Source organism: Eucyclogobius newberryi, unplaced genomic scaffold, assembly GCF_026437365.1.
Source record: "Eucyclogobius newberryi isolate DKJ021-1_F unplaced genomic scaffold, fEucNew1.0.hap1 SCAF_9, whole genome shotgun sequence".
Taxonomy (NCBI): Eukaryota; Metazoa; Chordata; class Actinopteri; order Gobiiformes; family Gobiidae; genus Eucyclogobius; species Eucyclogobius newberryi.
Window position 1 is genome coordinate 1,833,953 of NW_027316532.1, and position 24,474 is coordinate 1,858,426.

General features: G+C 45.8%; 1 protein-coding gene across 1 annotated transcript; it reads right to left on the reverse strand.

Annotated features, from left to right (window-relative positions):
* Window positions 1-87: 87 nt before the first annotated feature.
* Window positions 88-22,906, reverse strand: LOC140354058 (uncharacterized). The gene is made up of 2 exons (XM_072438880.1): window positions 22,767-22,906; window positions 88-4,928 (listed from the first exon to the last, which is right to left on the reverse strand). The coding sequence occupies exons 1-2, from the start codon at window positions 22,769-22,771 to the stop codon at window positions 2,426-2,428; spliced, it is 2,508 nt and encodes an 835-aa protein (XP_072294981.1). The 5' UTR covers window positions 22,772-22,906; the 3' UTR covers window positions 88-2,425.
* Between the last annotated feature and the right edge of the window lie 1,568 nt (window positions 22,907-24,474).

The window sequence follows — 24,474 nt, forward strand, 5'->3', positions numbered from 1 at the left end:
ACTCCCCTCAGGCAGGAGGCCACTCCCCTCAGACAGGAGGCCACTCCCCTCAGACAGGAGGCCACTCCCCTCAGACAGGAGGCCACTCCCTTCAGGCAGGAGGCCACTCCCCTCAGACAGGAGGCCACTCCCCTCAGGCAGGAGGCCACTCCCCTCAGGCAGGAGGCCACTCCCCTCAGGCAGGAGGCCACTCCCCTCAGGCAGGAGGCCACTCCCCTCAGGCAGGAGGCCACTCCCCTCAGGCTGTTGGACTCATGAACACTTCTTAAACACTGTCACTTTCTGCTCTACAGATGTAACTCAACTGTCTTATACTCGGCTATCTTTTAATTTATAGCTTATTGTTATTTTTATCCCATTGCAGATTTTTTATTAAGAATATAAGAGGGTTTTTTTGTAAGATTTTTTCAATTGAAGGATATTAGTTATGTTAATATCGCCACGATGATAAATATGCATGTACTTGTATACTGCTACTGATATTAATTGATTATGATTGTGCTAAAGAAAGGATGAATCATTTCTCATGTGTCTGTGTGAGAGAGCGAGAGGGCTGGTTGCGCAAGAAATTGATTCGACAGCCTCCGCGGCCGCACCAGGGTCAAAGTCCTGGGAGCAACAGCCTCTACAGCATCCGCTCGAAACATCCCATGGTAACAGGGGTCAACACGCCCCGACTCTTCCCGCAAAGGCATCCAACCACATCACTCCCCCTCGGACATCCAATCCCGTGGAGGGTCGGGGAGGCAGTGCCTCAATCAAAATTGCACAATCAAATTATTCTGTATAAAACTGTATCCTGGACTCTGTGTATCTTATGGCCTGCGGCGCATAAGGCTCACGTAACTTTTGTCTGCGGTTGGGAGGGCCAGGATCCAGATTCTGTATTAGATCTGCTGTTAGTCAATAAATCTTTTGGGACTGATTCTGGACTGGTTTGGACTTCTTGGTCATCTCTCCGTCAATGCTGAACACAAGTTATCTGTTCTTTTACTTCTGTATCTACTTGTGTTGCAACACTGAAATGTCCCCATTGTGTGGACAAATAAAGGCTTATCTTATTTGATTTTAAATTGTTTCTCTTTTGACTTATTCATTGTTCATTGTTTTGTTGTTTAATGTTGATCTGAATCACAAAGACAAGTTCCTGTTTATGAATTTTCTGTTTATGAAATAAACCTTTTCTGATTCTGATTCTTCATTCATGGTCTGTCAGATCCAGTTAACATAAGGGTTATGACATAAGGGTTATGACATAAGGGTTATGACATAAGGGTTAGCACATAAGGCTGCCCCCAAATAAATTGTCTGTTTGCTGTAACCCGACCCAACATTTTTCAAGTGGGTCGGTCAGTAGGTAAATTCTTATTTTTTTTACATTGAAAGGCAAAAAAAAATATCAAAATGTTGCAATTTTTTGACTCGGAGTGACCGCCAGGGGTCAGAGGCTTCAACAGTCCAGGGGTCAGGCTTCAACAGTCCAGGGGTCAGGCTTCCGTCTCGATCAACCCGATCGGGAGACTAAATCTCCTGATTTTAAGATATTTCAATCGACCTCTTGTATCTTTTATTTTGGTAGCGAAGGCGAGCGGGGGGAACATGCGGGGGACACGGGCGCCGCCATGTTTGTTGTGGTGATGCTGCTGGGCGTGTTTATGTCCCAGAATGCAATGCGCAAGTCAAATTTAAATGAAGCCACACCATGATCCAGAGCGTCATGAACGGTGGCCAGGCTAGTGGCGCTGAGAGGCAAACCAACAGGTTAAAGGCAATACAGATTCCCTCCTGCATGGTCTGTTCAATTCAGAAGCATATGGAGGACCGAAGATGCATATGCGTTGCGCAATGCGTTATTTGTCCCTTGGGTTGAAAGCTATGAAATAATTCTACACAGCACTTCAGGAAAGACTGGTCGGTTAGTCGGCAAAATATTAGAAAAATAACAGAATTTGGCGTTTTTTTGACAAAAAGCTGATAGATTTTTTTCAGTCGGCTAGTTTTATACCGGGTCGGTCGGGTTACGGCAAACAGACGTATTATTTTGCTCAGCCTTAGGATTAGCATCTAATCAAGACATCCAACAATAAATGAAAAAATAAAATCATGGCCTAGAAAACCCTAAAAGAACCAAAGTCTGTCAAATTTGTCCTTTTTCCGTTTGAGTCCAAATGTAATCTTTTCCATTTCACATATGTCCAGTTTAATGTCAGTCCAGTTTCTGATCGTTGCCTCCTGCAGCCACATCCTCTCCAACAGTCAGCTTTTCCCTGTGAGTAATGGGCTTAGAAAGAAAATAGACACACTTTTCCTGTCTCCAGTTTCTAACGTCCTCTTGATGTGTCCTTCATCTGAATGCCTGTTAGTCCCACCACCGAGCAGCTTCAGTCTTTTATACATCAGACATTTGAAAAATACATCTAGAAGACTAAGTCTCCTTAATCTCCACTAAAAATTCCTGCAGCTCTCTGCGCAGTGCACCGTTATATTTGAATTGGACCTTCCGTAGAATGGCAATGCTTTTGGATCTACAGTTTGACTTTATGGGGATCCTTGCTGTCCTCAGGTGGTACTCTATGGACTTGTTTGATTTTTGCATTTCAAAGTACAGAAACTTGGCGTAGTTGTTGTAGAGCATCTGTTTGGACGCCGGATCCAGGTCTCGTTGGAGCAGGTCCTGGTAGAGTCGGTCGGCCTGGGTCAGGCTGTGGTTGGATTTGGCCAAGACGTTTGCCAGATCGATCTCGGTTCTGAAGCAGGAGTCTGGGTACAGAGAGATCACCTCGCCGAGCAGAGCCGCCGTCCGCTCGATCAGCTCCTGACTCGCTGACTCCCTCTGCTGGTCCATCTGCCACTTCAGGCACATGGCGAGGCAGGCCTTCAGGTAGCGACTGTCAGGAAGCTTCTGCAGAGCTTTTTCTGCCAAATCTACCGCCGCGTCGACTGAAACTGTACGCCGCTGCAGCTCCAACACTGACCTTATATCTCTGTGTAATGTGGTGGACTTCTCCAGGAGCTGAGCTGCCAGAGCAGCCGCCTCCTCCCTCTGCTGTGGAGTTGTGCACACTCTCTGCACTTGCAGGTTTAGGTACTCTGCTCGCAGTAGGAGGTTCTCTGGGTCCTGGTTTAAGGCTTGTTTCATTTCTTGGAGAATGTTGTCAGGATTTCCGTTCTTGTGCTTATTGTGTGCGTACAACAGAGCCAGAGCATAGCAGGTTCTCCACTCCACTCGCTCCTCTGACTCCAGGGCCTTCTGAAACAGCCGTGTGGCCAGTCCGTGGTCAAGACTGACTTCAATTGTGGTCCAGGCCTTCTCGGCCAGCACCTCGGGGTGCGGCTGGTCTACCTCTGTGGGGTACTTTCTGCTGAGCTTCTCCACTCTGCTCAGGTACTCCTGGCTCTGTTCCTGCTCTCCTCTCTCATGGTGCAGCCAGGCCAGGTCGCTGTAGTTCACCAGGAGCCCGGGGCCTGTGAGGGCCTCTGAGGCCGAGTGGAGAAGGCTGAAGGCCTCTGAGAAGTGCCCCAGCCTGGCCTGAAGGAAGCCTTGCAGGTTGTAATTCTGTCCTTTCCATGGGGTACTCTCAGTGAGGAAGTCCTCCAGTCGGTCTCTGACAGAGAGCAGCATGGCCTCACTGCGATGCAGCTCCCAGGTGAAGTGACACTGCAGCTCCTGCAGCTCCTCGAGCCGGGTGCTCAGTGGTGAGCTCTGGGCTTCGACCCAACCATCCTTTTTGAAACTCTCGATGGCTTTCTTGCTGTTCTCTTTAAAAAATGACTCGTGGTTGATGAGACTGGCCTTCTTGTGGTACTGGATGCATTTTGGGATGTTCCTCAGATTGTATTGTAAGTATTTAGCGTAGCGGTTGTAGAACATCTGCCTCTCTGGCAGCTCCATCTCCATCTGAAGCAGCTTTCTGTACATCTCCTCAGCTTTGCTACGCTCTGATTTGCTGTAAAGATCTGCCAGGTCCATCTCCTTCACCAGAGCAGAGTCTGGATACAGTTCAATGACCTGCTGCAGCAGACTCACAGCTCTGTCAAGCAAGCGGCGCTGTGAAGCTCCGTCTTGACTGAACAGGACTCTCCACTTGTAGCAGAGTGCGGCGCATCTTATCACGTAGCGACTGTCTGGGTGCTTCTCCAGCGCCTCTTCAGCCCACACGATGGCACCGTCCACGTGGTTTATCTGGCGATAGAACCTGAGCACGGCCTTCAGGCCGCTGTAGCTGCTGTTGGCACTGGACATGATCTTGTAGGCTAGCTCATCCACATCGTCCTTCACCTCCTCGCCGCGTCGATCTTGCTGATTCAGGTACTCTGCGCTCAGGTACAGGTTCTCCGGGTCGTCCTCATGAGCTCTCTGCATCTTCCGGAGTACCTCATCGTCCACTCCATTGGGATTGTGTTTCTGGGCATTCGCGATGGCGATGACCTGAGAGCTTCTCCACTGCGCTCGCTCCGGCTCCTGCTCCAGAGCCGCCTCAAACAGTTCCACCGCCTCAAGCTTCTGCTGCGGGCTGAACTTCATCAGAGTCCAGGCCTTCTCTGCCAGCACCTCGGGGTACGGCTGGTCTCCCTCTGTGGGGTACTTTCTGCTGACCTCCTCCACTCTGCTCAGGTACTCCTGGCTCTGCTCCTGTTCTCCTTTCTCATGGTGCAGCCAGGCCAGGTTGCTGTAGTTCACCAGGAGCCCGGGGCCCATGAGGGCCTCTGAGGCCGAGCGGAGAAGGCTGAGGGCCTCTGAAAAGTGCCCCAGCCTGGCCTGGAGGAAGCCCTGCAGGTTGTGGATCTGTCCCTTCCATGGGGTACTCTCGCCGGGGCAGATGTCAATGAGTTTGTCCCGGAGGCGCAACAGTGTAGAACGGCGGCAACTCAGGTCCCATGTAAAGTGGCACTGCAGAGCACCAAGGGCGGAGTCTGAGGAGCACCCACTGTAGGAAAGAGAGAGACAGTCAGTACAGAGAGCACCAGCAGTAGTAGACACAAGGAGAGAGAAACGGTACACAAATGTCAATATTAACCATACTTTCAATTACTGCGAATATTTATGGCCACGGCAGGTTCCATCCATCCATTTTCTACCGCTTTATCCGGGGCCGGGTCGCGGGGGCAGCAGTCTAACCAGGGACTCCCAGACTTCCTCCTCCCCAGACACTTCCTCCAACTCCTCCGGGGGGATCCCGAGGCGTTCCCAGGCCAGCCGAGAGACATAGTCTCTCCAGCGTGTCCTGGGTCTTCCCCGGGGCCTCTTCCCGTTGGGACATGCCCGGAACACCTCCCCAGGGAGGCGCCCAGGATGCATCCGGGTATAGCTGATGGGCTATAGGCAAGCCCACACCAGCCCACCGCCGCTCCCCGCGGGCAACACCAGAGAAGTGGAGCGTCCAGCCCCTCTCGAGGAGATGGGTTTAAGAGCCCAAACTGTGTGTGGAGGTGAGGCCGACTATATCTAGTCAATATCGCTCAACCACCCGCACAAGCTCAGGCTCTTTCCCCCCCAGCGAGGTGACATTCCATGTCCCCAGAGTTAGTCTCTGTGTCTGGAGATCTGGTCGCCGAGGCCCCTGCCGTCGACTGCCGCCCAGATCTCTTTGCACCGGCCCCTTATGGATCCTCCTGCGGGTGGTGGGCCCATGGGAGGGCGGCCCCACGTCGCTCCTTCGGGCTGTGCCCGGCTGGGCCCCGTGGGGTAAGACCGGGCCACCAGGCGCTCGCCATCATCGAGCACCCATCCCAGGCCTGGCTCCAGGATGGGGCCCCGGTGACGCCGATCCGGGCGACGTAAACGGCCTTGTTTTTGTTGTCATCATAAGGGGCTTCTGAACCGATCTTTGTCTGACCCGTCACCTAGGACCTGTTTGCCTTGGGAGACCCTACCAGGGGCTTGAAGCCCCCGACAACATAGCTCCTGGGATCATTCGGGCACTCAAACCCCTCCACCACGTTAAGGTGTCGGTTCAAGGAGGAGGTTGTTACTGACCATTTTTCCAAACTAGCACACGCTTTTCCATGCAAAAACCAGTCTGCAAAACAAGTTGCTCGTCGTCTTTGGAATGACTTTTTCTGTGTGTATGGTTTCCCAAAGAGACTACATTCAGATCAAGGAGCAAATTTTGAGAGTCAACTCATGAAAGAGCTGTTGGATATGGCTGGTGTTCAGAAATCACACACCACACCATACCATCCTATGGGGAGTGGCATCGCAGAACGCTATAAGAGGACTCTAGGAAACATGATTGGTTCCTTGCCTGCAAATTCTAAAGCAAGGTGGCCACAAATGTTGCAAACGCTGACGTTTTGTTATAACTGCACAGAGCATGAGACTACAGGTTTCGCCCCTTTTTATCTTATGTTTGGAAGAATCCCACGTCTTCCCGTAGATGTAGTTTTCCAACACGTGCTCCATAACAATTCTGTCGTTGACCACCGTGAGTTTGTTGCCAGTTTGAGGAAAGACTTGGTTGAAGCTGCACGCATTGCCCAAAAACACAGCAGGTCAAAGCAAGCTCACCAAGCTGAGAACTACAACCACAATGTTAAGGGCTCGCCACTTGTTGTTGGAGACCAAGTTTTACTTGCAAATCGTGATGAGAGAGGAAAAAGGAAAGTTGCAGACAAATGGGACTCTAAAGTGTATGAAGTGTTGTCTGTGAGACCTGAGATCAATGTGTATTCTATCAAAGACCCTGATACTCAGAAAGTCAAAGTTGTTCATAAAAACCTTCTGCTCCCTGTGAGCTTCCTTCCGGTTGCTGACAGGAGTCCGCCAGAATCCGATTGTCCTTCCTTGGCGCAAAGTGTCCCCTGTGACCTTGAGATCCCTGTTGAAGTACAGGACAGCGAGACAAAGACTATGAACTGGCTTTTACAAAGCGATGTTGGTGACAAAGACACTGTTGTCAGTCAAATCTCTCTTTCCAATGCTGAATCTGTGGATGGCCACTCTTCCGAGGCTGATGTGGAGACTGTAGCATCAGGCCCTACTGAGAGTGTTTCCCAATCTCAGTATAATGAGTCTAGCCATGTCAACTCCCATGAACAGCCAGATCAAGTGCGTTCAGATCCTAAATGCTAAAAATATTATTAGGCCCGAGCGCCACAAGCTGGCGAGAGGCCTATTAATCTCGTAAGGCCGTGCTGCACGTAGTGCGCACGAAATCGAGCGCGAAGCGCTCGCCCACTTCCAAACACTCACTAACGCACTCCTTCACTCACGCACGCCCCGTGCATACTAATTAATAGTAGGAAAATGGAACATTACCGTTGTAAACGGGCGAAGCCCGTGCAAAAGTGCGCACTAAACGAGCACTTTACATTGGGATGACGACCGCGAAGCGGTCGTCATCCCCATATAAAGCACTCATTTGCCCTAAGTAGCTCACAAATACGTTCCCCATCTCTTGCATGTTCCGTGCATATAAGCATGTAATGCAAAAATTGAACATTATTACTGTATAGAGGGTCAAAAACACAAAGTGGGCGGAGCCCACTCAAAATTAACGAAAGTACCCGTCAGTGACCAGGGACCCACACCATGAGGTAGGAAAGCGCGAGCGCTTTCCGAAAATGTATAGTTTATGATATTTGGAAAATGGGAAACATTGTTTTCGCATCGGAATATTATTCTTTCTTTCTTTCTTTCTTCTTCTCGGGACCAACCCCCCTATTTTTCACCCAGTGAACATTGACGAAAAGTCACAAAAATTTGCACGCCTCTAAAAATCGTGCCTCTCTACATTCTGGCTATTTCCCTTTTCTAAAATTAAAAAAATTGGCGCGTCAGCGCCCCCAAATGTACCAAAAATGCATTGAGAGATGGGAAATGACCCAAAAAAAATCTGATCGTAGAATCATGAAATTTGGCGCAGAGGTAGATGGTGACAAGAGAAGTAAAAAATATTATTACGGCAACGCCGTCCGCCCAACCAAATGTCGGCCATATTGCTTCAAAAATGGCTAAACATGACTTCGGAGTTTTTCTAAACGTCGTACTTTTACGAACTCCTCGCAGGGCGTTGGCCCTAAAAAGCTGAAATTTGGTGAAAATGCTACTGAGGAGTGGGACATCAAAAGTTATCCAAATTACATTGATACCTCTCACGGTCTCTGTGCGGCGAAGCCGCAAACTGTAGCTAGAATTTCAGAAATCTCCCATATTTAAAATTTCTGCCGTTTGCGCAGATAAAGTCCGAATTGCGTCAAATTAGAATCAGTTGTTAAACTCTTTGCCTTAAACCTACTTGAAGTGAAATAAATTCATTTGGCGCCACAGCGCCCCCTACAGATTTTATATGGAGGTTAAATGTTTAGTTTTGCGAAATTATATGAAATTTGACACACAACTCAATTTTAGCATCCCCATCAAAAAAGTCAATGACTCATGTCATAATTGTTATGGCGTTGCCGTAACGATGACCGAAACCTTTCATGTTATTCCAATGGGGAAATCGCCAGAACATGTTTACACTTTAGACTTTCACAAACTCCTCCCAGGGCGTCAGCCCTATTAACCTGAAATTTGGTGAGACTCATCTTCAAGACCATCAAAAGTTATCCACATTTTTATTCAAAGAGTCACGGTGTCTGTGCGGCAAAGCCGCACATTTTGCCAAGAATTCAAAATAAAATTGCTTTTTGATGGTAAAACAAAGGGGAGAAGATGTGACAGCGTCACAGATTCAGCAGTAGGCGTAATAAAAGGACAATTGGGGCACGTTAGCGCCCCCTCCTCTTGCGGCGTGGCGGCGGTGTGGCGGCGGCGTGGCGGCGGCGTGGCGAGGGCCGATCATTGCCGCTTGCGGCTATATTTTTTATTTTTATTTTTCTTGTTCTTCTGCTTTTTGAGCTCTAATTTGACCCCCTGAACATGCTCAAAAACTCACCAAACTTTGCCCAAAATTCAGAATCTGCAAAAAATTTGATTTTTTCTGGGCCATTTTTTTTTTCGTTAAAAAATGGCGCGACAGCGCCACCGACAAAAGTCAAAATACATTGCGCCTATGGGAGACGCCCCGAGGTCAACTTTGGCGTAAAGCTACGAAATTCGGGACACGCATTCCTCTCGTGAGGACAAAAAAAAAATATTATTGTGGCCACGCCCCCAGACTTACCCTATGGCCGCCATCTTCCTTTGAAAATGAAAACAAGCTGAGTTAGCCATTTTGTTTACGTCAAACTTTGACGAACTCCTCCTAGGGCGTTTTGCCCACCGACTTCAAAATCGGCGGACGTCCTCTGGACAAGTGGGGCATCTAAAGTTATCCAATTTTTTGAGATACCTTTTACGGTCTGTGTGCGGCGCAGCCGCAAAGTTGGACAACTTATTTTGGAACATTGCAGATCTAAAAATTGCTCCCATTTGATCAAAACCAGTCCGATTAGGACCAAATTTGAATCAGTTGTTAAACTTTCTAGTTTGGACCAGTTTAAGCTGACAAAATTGAAATGGCCGCGATAGCACCCCCTACAGAGTGACCTTTAAATTAACATTGAAGGTCAAAAATTATTTTTACCAAAATTGTCTAAACTTTACCCAAAATTCTATTTTGCCGTCCCGATCACAAAAGCCAATCACAAAAATGCCTAATTTTTTACGGCGTAGTCGTAGCGATGACAGAAACCTCCCATGTTATCCCTATGGGAAAACCACAAAATCTCTCAAATTACCACATTTTTATGTTTTACACTTTAACGAAGTCCTCCTAGTGCGTTTTGCCCACCAACCTCAAAATCGGTGTACGTCCTCTAGACATGTGGGGCATCTAAAGTTATCCAAATTTTAAGGATAACTTTTACGGTCTCTGTGCGACGGAGCCGCAAACGTTTCCCAGAATTCTGACTATTTGGCCTTCAGAGTGGCCTATAAACAATAGAGTTTTTCCAAATGACATGATATTTTGAACAAAATTCTAATTTGCCATCCTGATCATACAAGTATGAGAGCCAAAGTCATATTTTGTACGGCGTAACCGTAGCGATGACAGAAACATCCCATGTTATCCTTATGGGAAAATCGAAACATCGCTCAAATCACCACATTTTTACGCTTCACACTTTAACAAACTCCTCCTAGGGCTGCCCGATCAAGCTCATATTTGGGGAAATCATCTACACAAATGGGGCATCAAAAGTTATCCATATTTTGATTTTAAGTGGTACGGTCTCTGTGCCGTGGAGCTGCAAATATACTGTCACAAATGGGAAAAACGCCAAATCCTTGAAATGTTCACATTTATGCTTCACACTTTAATGAACTCCTCTGTGGGCAATAGCTCGATCAAGCTCATATTTGGGGAAAATAATCTACACAAGCGGAGCATCAAAAGTTATCCATATTTTTATTCCAAGTGTCACGGTCTCTGTGCGCTGGAGCTGCACATTTGACCGACATTTGTGTTCATTTGCACTGGTTAAGCACAGCATTGTACATGTCCAATGTGTCGCTGTCTTAGTTCTTAGACAATTGCGTTAGCGCCATCTCAGTAAAATGCAGAGAGCAGAGTCGGAAGGCCGGCGGCCCGCGAGGGCCGTTGGATGCCGCTTGCGGCTTTAATATTTATCTTGTGTTTACTTTTACCGTCTTCTGCTGACGTAAACTCGCAGTAAATATAAGTTAACCATGTTTTTCTAATGAGCTAGTTAGCTGCTAACTCTCTAACTCTTAACTCTCGTGTTCATCTTGTGCAGGTATGCAAGTGTGTGGCTAATGTTGTATATTGAAATGCATATTGATATGTATTTTGTGTGAATGTTATGTTGATGTTGATTTAAGTGCGTTTCACACACACGAAAGAAAAAGAAAAAATGACAGACAGGAAAAATTGCACATAGATATTTTCAATTGACTTAAGTACCAAATTATTCACTATACGATCACAAAAGATAAAACTTAACAATGACTTATATTACATATTGTAATATAAATATGTTCTGTTTGTTGTGCACGCCTCATTGTAATGGAGGACTCGAGACAAGATACGGCACACATGTTGATTGTCCACTAAAAGTCCAATTCATGACTCTCGTGTTTATCTTGTGCAGAGAATAAACTGCTGTCAGACCAAACCAGCTGCCTCCGTGGGTCATTGATACGAATGAGAAGGCAAAATACACCGGTCACACTATGTTCAGTGCTTATGCAGCTCATCCCTGAAGACATAGCATTAGACTACACTCGCAGACCAGACTCGACTAATGAATAAAAAGTGCCAGAGCTCATCCAGTTTCTACAGAACGAGGTGCAGAGCAGAGAACGGGCGCTCCAGCTTACCAGACCCGGCCACACTACGAAGGACCCGACTCCAAACTATAAGCCAACAGGGAGGACGTCCTACGCCGGTGATGTTAAACCCAGAAAGTGGAACGTCCCATCAGCGACTGCTTTACACACAGCTAACGGCACACCCCAGACCTGTGTGTATTGTGACAGTAGTAACCATAAACCAGAGAACTGTCCAGACTATAACGTAAGTGCATGCAGAGAAAAGCTGAAAAAACTGGGTAGATGTTATGTATGTTTAGGGCCAAAACACATAGCAAAGTACTGTAGCATGGCATTAACTTCCACTGCTATGCAGATGACACTCAGCTGTATTTATCAATGAACCTGATCAGAGCGATCAAGTAGACAGACTTAGTGCTTGTGTGAAGGAGATAAAAACCTGGATGACACTAAACTACCTGCTTCTTAACCCTGAAAAAACCGAGGTCATTGTGCTTGGACCTAAGCATCTACGAGACTCTCTATCTGAGCAGATAGTCATACTGGACAATGTCAGTGTAGCCTCCAGTTCTACTGTAAGAAACCTCGGAGTCTTATTTGACCAGGAGCTCTCATTTAAAGCTCATATAAATCAAGTCTGTAAAACAGACTATTTCCATTTGCGCAACAAGAGACAAAATCAGAAGAATCCTGCCTAAAAGTGATGCTGAAAAACTTATCCATGCATTTGTAACAACTAGATTAGACTACTGTAACTCCCTGCTTGCAGCGTGTCCTAAAAGCTCCATAAAAAGCTTTCAACTGGTTCAAAATGCAGCAGCAAGATTACTAACAGGAACAAAAAGAAGAGAGCACATTACGCCAGTGCTGGAGTCTCTTCACTGGCTCCTCGTCGAGTTTAGAATCAAATTTAAAATTCTACTCTTGACCTACAAAGCCATAAATGACATGGCCCCATCCTACCTCAAAGATGCTATAGAACCATATCATCCAAACAGAGCTCTTCGCTCTCTGAATGCCGGCCTTCTGGTGGTGCCAAGAGTCTCTAAAAGTACTGTAGGAGGTAGAGCGTTTAGCTACCAAGCGCCTGCGTTATGGAATCAGCTCCGACCCATGTTAAATCTGCTGACACAGTCTTTTCATTTAAGTCCAGGCTTAAAACGTTCCTCTTCGAAATCGCTTATGGTCAGACTAGTTAGGAACAGAAATATAAACCCACAGCTTTAGCTACGCTGCCCTAGGAGCAACTATGCTGGGGGAAGTATGACAGCTTGAGCACTATCCTCTTCTTCTGACTTATTCTATCAAAAAATATTTATTTTTTAATTCCACTTGCAAACTGTTCACCGCCTTCTTTTTCTTTGTCTCACTCCTGAGGACCTGTGGACCCAGATGCCCCTCCCCTGGTGAAGTGGTCCCTGCCCTGTGTGGACGGTCCCTCGTCGACTCCGACGGTCCCTCATCTGCCTGAAGAGTGGCTCCAGCTCCAGTCTCCTCGTGTCCGTCTGTGAGAGTCGGATCTCTCCTTCACTGGAACTCCTCCAGGTTTCTACGCTTTTTTCCCAAAGAGGTTTTTTTTGTAGTTTTTCCTGGCCGAGAAGGAGAGTCTAAGGACAGAGGACCCTGGGACATCGTCCCTCGCCACCACAGACATTGTTGATTCGGCCCTCAGAGGTGACTGTTGTTGTGATTTTGGGCCTTACAAAAATAAATTGATTTGATTTGATTTGACTGCAGAGCTAAAGTTTCATGTAGATTATGCAACCGCAGACACCACCAGTCAGTGTGTGAACAACCGGAAGCTAAGACAGATGTTGACTCTTCCAGCAGTGGGACTACAGATGCTGTGTTGTCTTCTGTGACCAGTCCTGTCAAAGTTAAGGCTGAGATTCAGAACACAGTACTGCTTCAGACAGTTAAGGGATGGACTGTAGGCCCAAGGGAGAGAGAGATAACTCGATGCCTGTTAGATGGAGGCAGCCAGCGTAGTTTCATTCACAAAAATATTGTTAGAGCGCTAGGACTGCCAATCGTTAGGCAAGAGACATTAAACCTCCATGTTTTTGGTTCCACCAGTCCGGTAAAAGAAAAGCGCAATATTGTAAGAGTTCAACTTGAGAACAAGTGGACCACTGAAAAGAGACTTGAAATAGAAGCAGTTGAGACTCCTCAGGTGTGTACAGCGGTGATTAAGGTCCCATGCGAGACAATTCAAACAGAAATAAAGAAAAGAGGGCTTCAGCTTGCAGATTTTCCACTAGAAGGTGCTAATGAACAAGAGTTGCAAGTGTTAATAGGAGCAGATTACTACTGGCAAGCAGTTACTGGTAAAGTCCAAAAGGTTACAAACTCACTAGTAGCAGTTGAAAGCATTTTTGGGTGGGCTTTACAGGGACCAGTGACTACCTCCAGTATTACAGATACCACTTGCATGCACATTAGTTTGACTGAAAACACACAGATCTCTAAAGAGCTTCATACATTCTGGGAAGTGGAGTCTTTGGGCATAGTAGAGCCCAGACGGAGAGCCCAGAGGACTCAGAAGTCCTACGTGACTTTGAAAGGACAATCACATTTGAAAATGGTCGCTACCAAGTTGAGTTGCCATGGCAATCAGATAAGGCGCAACTTCAAGACAATTTTGGGGTAGCAAAGAGGCATTTTGAGAGCCTTTTGAAAAAACTGAAAACTGATGTAACCTTGTATGCCAGGTACAACAATGTTATACAGGACTATCTGCAGCAAGGTATTTGTGAGGCTGTTATAGAGAACACAACAGTAGCAGAGAAACAAGAGACTGAAATATTACATGCCACATCACGCTGCTGTACTAGAGGACAAGACCACAACAAAACTTAGAGTGGTATTTGATGCATCATCACATGAGGAAGGTTGCCCATCTCTCAATGTTTATACACTGGACCTAACCTAAACCCAAATCTGCTGGATGTACTAATTAAGTTCAGACTGCACAAGATTCTTCACTGCAGATATTACCAAAGCCTTTCTCCAGATCTCTCTTGCGGAAAGGGACAAGGATGCTGTTAGGTTCCTGTGGCTGCACGGACCTCTAACCAAAGACTGTAACAAGGAGGTACGTGTTCTGAGAATGACCACAGTTTTTGGAGCGTCTCTCAGTCCTTTTTTGCTCGCTGCCACAATAAGAAAACATCTCGAACAATACAAAGCAGAACAACCAAAGGCAGTACAGACACTCGGTGACTCTTTGTATGTGGATGACTTTATTTCAAGCTCTCCAGATGTGCAGGAGGCTCTACATGTAACAACAGCAGCAAAGGACATTCTCTCTGAGGCAGGCATGAACCTGTGCAAATGGGTCACCAACTCACCTGATCTGAGAGGATTGTGGGAAGAAAAAGGTGTAGAGGACACTGGAGATGCAGAGTTCTGTGGAAATGTGCTCAAGGTGCTTGGGCTTGTGTGGAGACCAGAGAAGGACGATTTTGTGTTAGTTCAAAATAGATGGAGGAGCAGCTGCAGCAAAAGAACATTCAGGGAGTGTGGAGGAGCCTGAAAACCATCTCAGGCTTCAAACCCCCCCCTGCCCAGACAGAGGGAGACCTACAGTGGGTGAATGATTTAAATTTGCACTTTTTGAGATTTGATCAATCACCCACCCCTCCCCCTGCACAGCTGCATGCCCTCTCTTCCACAGCCGGACAATGGCCCACACCTGTTCCTCTTCACACCTCTGCTCTGGCCCATCAGCTCCCCACTTCACCTGGACTCACCCATCCCCCCAGCACACGGTCCCCCTGCCAACCACTGACTGTCACAGCAGCACAGGTAAGGAGTGAGCTGAAGAGGATTAAAGTGAGGAAGGCAGCAGGACCTGATGGCATCAGCCCCAAGCTCCTTAAGTCCTGCAGATGAACTGTGTGGAATTATGGAGCATGTCTTCAACATGAGCCTGAAGCTGAGGGTGGTACCACAGGTCTGGAAGACCTCCTGTCTGGTACCTGTGCCTAAGACACCGCGCCTCAAAGACCTCAACAGCTTCAGGCTGGTGGCTCTCACGTTCCACCTGATGAAGACACTGGAGCGGCTGGTCCTGGACCACCTCCGCTCCACCGTGAGCTCAGCCATGGACCCGCTGCAGTTCGCATACCGGTCTGGCATCGGAGTGGAGGACGGCGTCATCTCCCTGCTGCACCGCTCTCTCTCTCTCACCTGGAGAAACCTGGCAGCTCTGTGAGGGTCCTGTTCTTCGATCTCTTCAGCGCCTTCAACACCATCCAGCCGCTGCTCCTGAGGGACAAGCTGGAGACGGCTGGTGTGGAGTATGACCTGGCAGAGAGTGGATCCTGGACTACCTCACAGACCGACCCCAGTTTGTGAGAGCGTGTCTGACACTCGGACCTGCAGTGTGGGGGCGCACCAGGGCACCGTCTTCGCGCCCTTTCTCTTCACCCTTTACACTGCAGACCTCAGACACGACACGGACAGCTGTGTCCTGCAGAAGTTCTCTGATGACTCTGCCATCATCAGACTCATCACGGACGACGATGATGCGGAGTACAGAGGACTGGCGCAGGACTTTGTGGACTGGTGTCAGCGGAACCACCTCCTCATCAACGTGGGGAAGACCAAGGAGATGGTGGTGGACTTCCGCAGACGCCACTCTACTGCCCCCTCACCAGTGAACATCCAGGGACGGGACATTGAGAGAGTGACTCATACAAGTACCTGGGTGTTCATCTGAACCACAAACTGGACTGGACTCATAACACGGACGCACTGTACAGGAAGAGCCAGAGTCGGCTCCACCTCCTGAGGAGACTCAGGTCTTTTGGAGTGACAGGGCCACTCCTGAAGACCTTCTACGACTCTGTGGTGGCATCAGCCCTCCTGTACGGTGTGGCCTGCTGGAGCAGCAGCATCACAGAGAGGGAGAGGAAGAGGCTGGACAGAGTCATCAAGAAGTCCAGCTCCGTCCTGGGCTGTGCTCTGGACTCGGTGCAGGAGGTGGGGGACAGGAGGGTCCTGGCTAGATTCACATCTATGCTGGACCATGAGTGTCACCCCCTGCAGGACACTCTTGTCCCCTGCAGGACACTCTTGTCCGCTCTGGAGAGCAGCTTCAGTGAGAGACTGATGCACCCTCGCTGTGTGAAGGAAAGGTTTCGCAGATCTTTCCTTCCTGCTGCTGTCAGACTCTACAACACACAGTGCTTGCCCTGAACGTGTGCAATACTGAATCAACCATGTGCAATACCTGTAAATAAGTGTTCTATTTTGTTTTTTATACGGTTTACTTACCTGCTAATAGTATTACCTAGTCTTGTGCTAGCTATTTTAGCTTTTTTTTTTTATTTTTTTTTTTTATTCTATTATCATTATTTTATTATTATTATTATCTGATTTGTATCTTTATTTTTTATTTTTATTATCTATTTTATTTTATTTCCCCCCCTCTATTCCCTATTAAGACAGGAGAGTTTTGTTAATAAGAGTTTTTTTTTTTGTTCATACGAGTTCTATCCTGTTCTACTGCGTGGATATTAAAGGATTATCTTATCTCAAAAGGGACTAATGAACATTTTAAAAGGCAAATAAAACACAAAGAGAGGTGTACTACAGACATCAGCCCACATATTCGACCTCATTGGGTTTCTCACTCCGTTTACTGTGAGAGTCAAGTGCCTCTTTCAAGAGATGTGGGAGAGAGGGCTTGGTTGGGATGAGCCATTACCCACTGATTTGACTGAAAAATGGGAACAGTGGTGTGCAGAGTTACCACTGCTCCACCTGGTGGCCATTCCCAGGTGGTACTGCATTGAGATCCAGCCAGACTCACACTGTGAAGTTGCATGTATACTGTGATGCAAGTGAAAAGGCTTACAGTTCTGTGGCATATCTACAAGGACAAAACAAACTAGGAGGGACTGTTACAAGTTTTGTGGCCTCAAAGTCACGAGTTGCACCACTAAAGAAAATGACCTTGCCTCGTTTGGAGCTGATGGGAGCACTTGTTGGAGCGAGGCTAGGACATAGTCTTCTCAAACCACTGAACTTGAGAGAGGAACCAGCTAAACATGTGGGCCGTGGCTGCAGAGCCGTGGCCCGGGGTCAAATGGCCGCGCAGTTTCAGGAACCGCGGGACTTCTCTTATAGCGTCATGGCTAACCCTAACCCTAACCTTAACCTGAACCTCAACCCTAACCTTAACCAACCTTAACCTTAACCCTAACCCTAACCCTAACCTTAACCCGGCGCGGTCTAAAACGGCGCTAAAACGCGGTCAAATAGCGGCACAGTTTCAGGAGCCGCGGCGCGCGGCCGGCACAAAAATAACATGGCAGTTTCGGCCGCGCGCCGCGGCACTGCAGGTACTCCCAAACATGTGGACGGACTCGATGATCACTCTCCACTGGATCTGCAGCTCAGCCCAGCGTGGAAGCCTTTTGTGGCTAACAGAGTAACTGAAAAACAAGGGCTCACAAACCCGGAGTTGTGGTCCCACTGTGCTGGCAAAATGAACCCTGCTGACTTGCCCACACTAGGCCAGCATGCGCAGAGCCTTATTGGTAATCAGTTGTGGTGGAGTGGACCCACTTCATTGTCTACAGCTGAAGGGAAAAGAAATGTTGATGAAAACTATGTGTTAAAGGAGGTAAACACTGAACTGAAATCAAAGCATCAGACTGTTGTACAACTCACCAACACTGAACAAACTGAACCTCTGTTAAATTTGGAGAAGTACAGTAGACTTAAGACTGTGTTAAGAATAACTGCATGCGTCAAACGGTTTGTAACTAATGCACGGTCCAATCAGAAGTGTCTGGGAGAGTTAACTGCAGAAGAGCTAACTGCAGCAGATATTCACTGGGTAAAGGTAACACAAGAGAGTTGTTTTCATACTGAAATATCCCAGCTAAAGTAAAAACAAAATGTGAAGAGAGACTCTAAAATCAAAGATTTAAAACCTTTCTTGGATGAAAACGGTCTATTGTGTGTTGGGGGAAGATTACAGAACTCTGATTTCAGTTTCAGAGAGCAACACCCCTGGGTATTACCTACAAATCACAAATATTCTGAGTTATTGGTTCAGTCATGTCATGAAAAGGTACTGCATTCTGGTGTAAGAGACACTTTGATTCAAGTCAGAGAACATTATTGGGATTTGAGAGGGAGACAGCTTGTAAAACGCAGTGTTGCAGGTTGTTACATTTGCAGAAAACTAAAGGTAAAAGCAGCACAGCAGATTACTGCTCCTTTACCAAGAGACAGAGTGACCGAGTCCCCTCCATTTGAAGTTACAGGGGTAGATTTTGCAGGACCCTTGTATGTAAAAACTAAGGGGCAGCCCACCAAGGCATACATCGCTCTGTTTACATGTGCAGTAACTAGAGCTGTGCATTTGGAGTTGGTATCAGATCAGACAACTGAAAATTTTCTTAGCATTAAAACGATTTATTGCAAGACGAGGACTATGTAGGATAATTTACTCTGATAATGCTAGGACATTCAAAAGAGCGGACAAGGACTTGAAATAACTATGGCAAACCATTAAAGAGTCACAGCTTACAGAGTTCTTTACTGACAAAGGAATCACATGGAAGTTCATTGCTGAGCGAGCAGCTTGGTGGGGGGGAGGAAGTGGGAGGAGGTGGGAGGAGGAGGGAGAAGACAGGAGGAGGCGGAAGGAGACAGGACGAGCCGGGAGGAGACGGGAGGAGGCGAGAGGAGACAGGGGGAGGCGGGAGGAGACAGGACGAGCCGGGAGGAGATGGGAGGAGGCGGCAGGCGCTGCTGAGGAATGTATTTCAGACAATATGGATGAGTTACAGGAGCCGAGGTAGTGCAAATGTGGATGGAGAACATGAAAGATTCTGGATTTGGAGTCCAGATCCCACAGATGGTGAGGAGGGGGACAACACTGAGGGCTTTCTCCTTCATATATTGAATTTATAGTGAATACTTTGTACTTTTACTTCACAATATTTTGGAAAAAAACTGAACAGTAAATAGTACTTCTTGTTCATCCAGAACTCGAGGAATCGAAAGTAAACAAATAAACATCGAGAAATTGAATGACTTAAAACTTTAAACAATTTCACATTTCGCGCTTTAATAATATCTGTACTTTTGCTTCAGTAGAATGCAGTACTTCTACATCTCTCCTCCTGTATGTGTACTTTTACTTCTGTAGAATGCAGTACTTCTACATCTCTCCTCCTGTATGTGTACTTTTACTTCTGTAGAATGCAGTACTTCTACATCTCTCCTCCTGTATGTGTACTTTTACTTCTGTAGAATGCAGTACTTTTACATCTCTCCTCCTGTATGTGTACTTTTACTTCAGTAGAATACAGTACTTCTACATCTCTCCTCCTGTATGTGTACTTTTACTTCAGTAGAATGCAGTACTTCTACATCTCTCCCCCTGTATGTGTACTTTTACTTCAGTAGAATGCAGTACTTCTACATCTCTCCTCCTGTATGTGTACTTTTACTTCTGTAGAATGCAGTACTTCTACATCTCTCCTCCTGTATGTGTACTTTTACTTCTGTAGAATGCAGTACTTCTACATCTCTCCTCCTGTATGTGTACTTTTACTTCAGTAGAATACAGTACTTCTACATCTCTCCTCCTGTATGTGTACTTTTACTTCAGTAGAATGCAGTACTTCTACATCTCTCCCCCTGTATGTGTACTTTTACTTCAGTAGAATGCAGTACTTCTACATCTCTCCTCCTGTATGTGTACTTTTACTTCTGTAGAATGCAGTACTTCTACATCTCTCCTCCTGTATGTGTACTTTTACTTCTGTAGAATGCAGTACTTCTACATCTCTCCTCCTGTATGTGTACTTTTACTTCTGTAGAATGCAGTACTTCTACATCTCTCCCCCTGTATGTGTACTTTTGCTTCAGTAGAATGCAGTACTTCTACATCTCTCCTCCTGTATGTGTACTTTTACTTCAGTAGAATACAGTACTTCTACATCTCTCCTCCTGTATGTGTACTTTTACTTCTGTAGAATGCAGTACTTCTACATCTCTCCTCCTGTATGTGTACTTTTACTTCAGTAGAATGCAGTACTTCTACATCTCTCCCCCTGTATGTGTACTTTTACTTCAGTAGAATGCAGTACTTCTACATCTCTCCTCCTGTATGTGTACTTTTACTTCTGTAGAATGCAGTACTTCTACATCTCTCCTCCTGTATGTGTACTTTTACTTCTGTAGAATGCAGTACTTCTACATCTCTCCTCCTGTATGTGTACTTTTACTTCTGTAGAATGCAGTACTTCTACATCTCTCCCCCTGTATGTGTACTTTTGCTTCAGTAGAATGCAGTACTTCTACATCTCTCCTCCTGTATGTGTACTTTTACTTCTGTAGAATGCAGTACCTCTACATCTCTCCCCCTGTATGTGTACTTTTGCTTCAGTAGAATGCAGTACTTCTACATCTCTCCTCCTGTATGTGTAATTTTACTTCAGTAGAATACAGTACTTCTACATCTCTCCTCCTGTATGTGTACTTTTACTTCAGTAGAATGCAGTACTTCTACATCTCTCCCCCTGTATGTGTACTTTTACTTCAGTAGAATGCAGTACTTCTACATCTCTCCTCCTGTATGTGTACTTTTACTTCAGTAGAATGCAGTACTTCTACATCTCTCCTCCTGTATGTGTACTTTTACTTCTGTAGAATGCAGTACTTCTACATCTCTCCCCCTGTATGTGTACTTTTACTTCTGTAGAATGCAGTACCTCTACATCTCTCCTCCTGTATGTGTACTTTTACTTCAGTAGAATGCAGTACTTCTACATCTCTCCCCCTGTATGTGTACTTTTACTTCAGTAGAATGCAGTACTTCTACATCTCTCCCCCTGTATGTGTACTTTTGCTTCAGTAGAATGCAGTACTTCTACATCTCTCCCCCTGTATGTGTACTTTTACTTCTGTAGAATGCAGTACCTCTACATCTCTCCTCCTGTATGTGTACTTTTACTTCAGTAGAATGCAGTACTTCTACATCTCTCCCCCTGTATGTGTACTTTTACTTCAGTAGAATGCAGTACTTCTACATCTCTCCCCCTGTATGTGTACTTTTGCTTCTGTAGAATGCAGTACTTCTACATCTCTCCTCCTGTATGTGTACTTTTACTTCAGTAGAATGCAGTACTTCTACATCTCTCCTCCTGTATGTGTACTTTTACTTCTGTAGAATGCAGTACTTCTACATCTCTCCCCCTGTATGTGTACTTTTGCTTCAGTAGAATGCAGTACTTCTACATCTCTCCTCCTGTATGTGTACTTTTACTTCAGTAGAATACAGTACTTCTACATCTCTCCTCCTGTATGTGTACTTTTACTTCTGTAGAATGCAGTACTTCTACATCTCTCCTCCTGTATGTGTACTTTTACTTCTGTAGAATGCAGTACTTCTACATCTCTCCCCCTGTATGTGTACTTTTACTTCAGTAGAATGCAGTACTTCTACATCTCTCCCCCTGTATGTGTACTTTTGCTTCAGTAGAATGCAGTACTTCTACATCTCTCCCCCTGTATGTGTACTTTTGCTTCAGTAGAATGCAGTACTTCTACATCTCTCCTCCTGTATGTGTACTTTTACTTCAGTAGAATACAGTACTTCTACATCTCTCCTCCTGTATGTGTACTTTTACTTCAGTAGAATGCAGTACTTCTACATCTCTCCCCCTGTATGTGTACTTTTACTTCAGTAGAATGCAGTACTTCTACATCTCTCCTCCTGTATGTGTACTTTTACTTCAGTAGAATGCAGTACTTCTACATCTCTCCCCCTGTATGTGTACTTTTGCTTCAGTAGAATGCAGTACTTCTACATCTCTCCCCCTGTATGTGTACTTTTACTTCTGTAGAATGCAGTACCTCTACATCTCTCCCCCTGTATGTGTACTTTTGCTTCAGTAGAATGCAGTACTTCTACATCTCTCCCCCTGTATGTGTACTTTTACTTCAGTAGAATACAGTACTTCTACATCTCTCCTCCTGTATGTGTACTTTTACTTCAGTAGAATGCAGTACTTCTACATCTCTCCTCCTGTATGTGTACTTTTACTTCAGTAGAATACAGTACTTCTACATCTCTCCTCCTGTATGTGTACTTTTACTTCAGTAGAATACAGTACTTCTACATCTCTCCTCCCATATGTGTACTTTTACTTCAGTAGAATGCCGTACTTCTTAATATTTATCACAGTCAAAGTAGAAAAGTACAATAATCCAGGAAGTAGCGCTGAATTTTAAATGGCATAAACTCTTTGCCTGAACATTCACTGAACAACATTTTATCATTGATTTTATTAAATATCTTTAGTCTAATAATGACAATGTTTTGTTTATTTCCTGCTCATGTCCAACAAGCAGTAACATCAGATAAATTACACACATGTAAAAAAGCGAGAAAAAAAACAGTTCAAGAAGTTGAGGGAAACCTATAAATATTTATGTTTTACTGAAATGGAGTTTAGAGGGTTTAAGGGGTTTAAAGGGCACTAAACCAAGACTACGAACCTGTGCATAAACTCACCTCATTCTGAATCCCTGCGATGATCCACGAAGTCCTGGTTTAGTCCGGGTTTAGACCTGGTTCAGACCTGGTTTAAGTCCGGGTTTAGTCCGGGTTTAGTCCGGGTTTAGTCCGGGTTTAGACCTGGTTTAGACCTGGTTCAGACCTGGTTTAGTCCGGGTTTAGTCCTGGTTTATACACGTCATGATAAATCAGTTTCGATTTCAGTGAAATGAAACTCCCACAAAACAAAAACACAGCAAAAAAAATACACTTTGAACAAATAAAAGTACATTTGAATAATATTATACATTTACGTTAGATTTGTTTTTCTTTGACATGTAATAAATATATTAAATGTTTTAATCCTTTTCAGGCGTGACGTGCGTGGTGACGTCAGAGCGCAGTGCGTAATGGCGGAAGCTCGCTTTGACAAGGAAATGAAACTTGAGTAAAGCCGGGATTAAACGCTACTGTTCGGGTGTTTTCAACGGGAAAGCTCCGGTCCCGCGTCTGTGGACCCGCACCTCCGGCTGCGTGTCCGCGGCACCGGGAGAACGCCGCGGTTTCACTGTTTATGTGCGGGAAAGTGTGAGCCGGGCCTCAGCGCGGAGCTCCGCCACAGGACCACAACACTGGAGCTAGCACTGGAGCAAATGTGGAAGAAAAGCGAGAAAAAACTCGATTAAACTGAGGCAGAATGTGTTTGTGCTCCGTGTTCAAGTGTGAAGAGCTGCTGGTGTGAAGGAAGACTGTCACGTGGTTTAAATATGTGTTTAAACATGTTCAAGACACATGGGAAAGGCCTCTGCGCGGAGCTGCACCACAGGGCCCAAACACACTGAAAGAAATGTGTTTTATGAATGCATTTAATCCCAACGACTTTAAACTAAGGCTGGACAGATTATATAGATTTTTATTTATGTTCCTAACTGGCCTGAACATAAGCCATTTCAAAGAGGAACGTTTTAAGCCTGGACTTAAATGAAGAGACTGTGTCGCCTCTTTAACATGGACATGAGCTGATTCCATAACACAGGAGCTCTACCTCCTACTGTGCTTTTAGAGACTATTGGGACCACCAGAAGGCTCTACCTCCTACAGTACTTTTAGAGACTCTTGGGACCACCAGAAGGCCAGCATTCTGAGAGCGAAGAGCTCTGTTTGGATGATATGGCTCTATAGCATCTTTGAGGTAGGATGGGACCATGTCATTTATGGCTTTGTAGGTCAAGAGTAGAATTTTAAATTTGATTCTAAACTGGACGGGGAGCCAGTGAAGAGACTCCAGCACCGGCGTAATGTGCTCTCTTCTTTTTGTTCCTGTTAGTAATCTTGCTGCTGCATTTTGAACCAGTTGAAAGCTTTTTATGGAGCTTTTAGGACCTGCTGTGAGCAGGAGTTACAGTAGTCTAATCTAGTCGTTACAAATGCATGGATAAGTTTTTCAGCATCACCTTTTGTCAAGAAATTACAGATGAATCAATGCTATTACTTAACAGTCAGAGAACATAATTCAACTTAGAATATTAAACGACACAGAAACGTCAGTCTTTTGTGTGGCTTGCAAGGGAGAGGAAGGCTTAGCCGCGTCAAGATGTTGTAAGCAACCTGAACGACTTTCCAAAATCACTCTCAGCGTTCCTCCCTCTTACAAGTCATTTTATTAAAATCACACATAAAAAGGAGGCGGGTCACATTTCTCATTGGTCAGCTTCACATCAAGGCA